We start from the raw sequence: 1,831 nt of genomic DNA on the forward strand, positions 1-1,831 counted from the left end.
CTGGTGACAAGGGACCGCTCGCGCTCGATCGATTTTCAACATATATATTCTTTTACTCGATCCATGTTTTATCGCTCGTAATCGAAGTTTGCGATTAAATAAAAAAAGCTTTATACACTGTTTATATACACTGTCAGATCTGTGACATATCGCGAAGCGTTAAGAGAAGCGCCGACGTTTCGGCTGCTAAACAAAAAAACAGACTCTTCTGCAGTAAACGTGGAAGGCAGGATGTGCAGGTATCCGCATAAAGGTAATTACTCCGAGTCGAACGCACCCCTTTTTTTGTCATCGATCCCTTTTTTATTACTTGAACATGCGTTCTCTCGTCTAGACAGTATTTACTTAAATTTTACGATCGACAATCTAAAAAATTAAAAGCTACATCTAAAAAATAACTACGCTTTGTGATCCCACATTTAATTTACCAACTTCCTGTTGTTGACGAGAAGACGCCCTTCAACTTGCTTTTACGCGTTTGGAAATATGAGTTTTTATCTACACAGGATCCCTAATCCGCATTTAGATTTTGTATTTACTGAACCGATCGTGTTTAAATAGGATTTTCTCTACATGGTTTGTAACTTTTGCCGTAAATTTTAATGCCGTGAATCAGGCGATTCTGAGGAGCTATGTTTTTGCTTGTTTCCAATATCGTTAGGAAGATTTCTAATGACACGTTTCTTGAATATTGTCATGCTCACCGATCGGTGACCGTTAACGCTCGAGTTTTATGTTCGCGCTTTGTCCTAACGACTATTTTTGCCGAAATTTTCACGAAACGGAGACATCGTGGAATCCACTGCACGTAACGAAATATATAATAGGTCATAAGTATTCGACACCTCAGTTGATGTTGTGAGACTGTCGAATCGATCGCAATAAGAGCAGCGTGAAAAGTGTGACTAACCATCGTGCGAACATCGAGGATATAGCCGACATAATCGAGAATATTAAAAACGCAGACCAGCGACAACTGGAGAATATTATAAATGAGGTGCTTATAATAGAAATGGAAGAAGACTTGGAAGTAGACTTTGAGGAGATAATGAACTAAGATTCATCCGACGAAGAAGTGCTATCCGACGATACTGGTTTTGCTAGTGACTCGAGCGAGTACGATACGGATCTTGTAGAAAAATGTGTGCCATCTCCAGAAATCCGTGCATCGAACAGCCGTATTAAACACTACACGATCCAGTGCTACTATACAACGGGTGGTGCTTTAACAGTATGTGCAGCATGTATGATCTTTTTGGCTGACATTGACGTTGTGGGAATGTATCTTGTAAGGAAGCAATATCGATTATACTGATGCGCTAAGCAGTCGATTTTGCACGAATTGCAAAGTGCCAATGTACACTATATTTTCGTGCAACAAGTGCACACACTACAACGTGTGTAGGAAACGATCTTTTTCGTGCTGGTGCTCCTTGACGTCTAGAACTTTTTCTCGATGATTTTCTATCCATTTTACTCGATCTTTACTCCTCGAATAGCAAATGCCGACTGAGAACTGGTTCTAAAAGACTTACGTTGCGCTAAGGTCACATACAAAGAAAAATAATCGTTGTATACTAACGCAGGTTAAGGAAGAGTCTTAGGTAGGACACACATACAATAGGCACAGGTATATGAATCCCAAACGGTCAAAAAGGGGAAATTTCAAACACAGCGTCGCTAGTAACTGCCGCGCGCTAGTAACTGCCACGCGCTCGGCGACGCGCACACTTTTATGGTCTACAACTCTGGAAATAATTCCAATTTTTTAATGAAACTTTAACATCATATTCTCCTAATGATATACTTTCAAAATATGTAAAAAAAAAAA

General features: G+C 39.8%; 1 protein-coding gene across 1 annotated transcript in view; it reads right to left on the reverse strand.

The window, feature by feature from the left end:
• Positions 1-1,206: 1,206 nt before the first annotated feature.
• LOC108761821 (uncharacterized) overlaps positions 1,207-1,831 on the reverse strand; it is an 18,665-nt gene continuing 18,040 nt past the window's right edge. The window contains exon 4 of the mRNA XM_018508558.1: positions 1,207-1,285. Coding sequence (XP_018364060.1) covers positions 1,207-1,285 — 79 coding nt within the window. The remainder of the gene's footprint in view (positions 1,286-1,831) is intronic.

The sequence above is a fragment of the Trachymyrmex cornetzi genome, unplaced genomic scaffold (assembly GCF_001594075.2).
Source record: "Trachymyrmex cornetzi isolate Tcor2-1 unplaced genomic scaffold, Tcor1.1 scaffold2653, whole genome shotgun sequence".
In the NCBI taxonomy this organism is placed as follows: domain Eukaryota; kingdom Metazoa; phylum Arthropoda; class Insecta; order Hymenoptera; family Formicidae; genus Trachymyrmex; species Trachymyrmex cornetzi.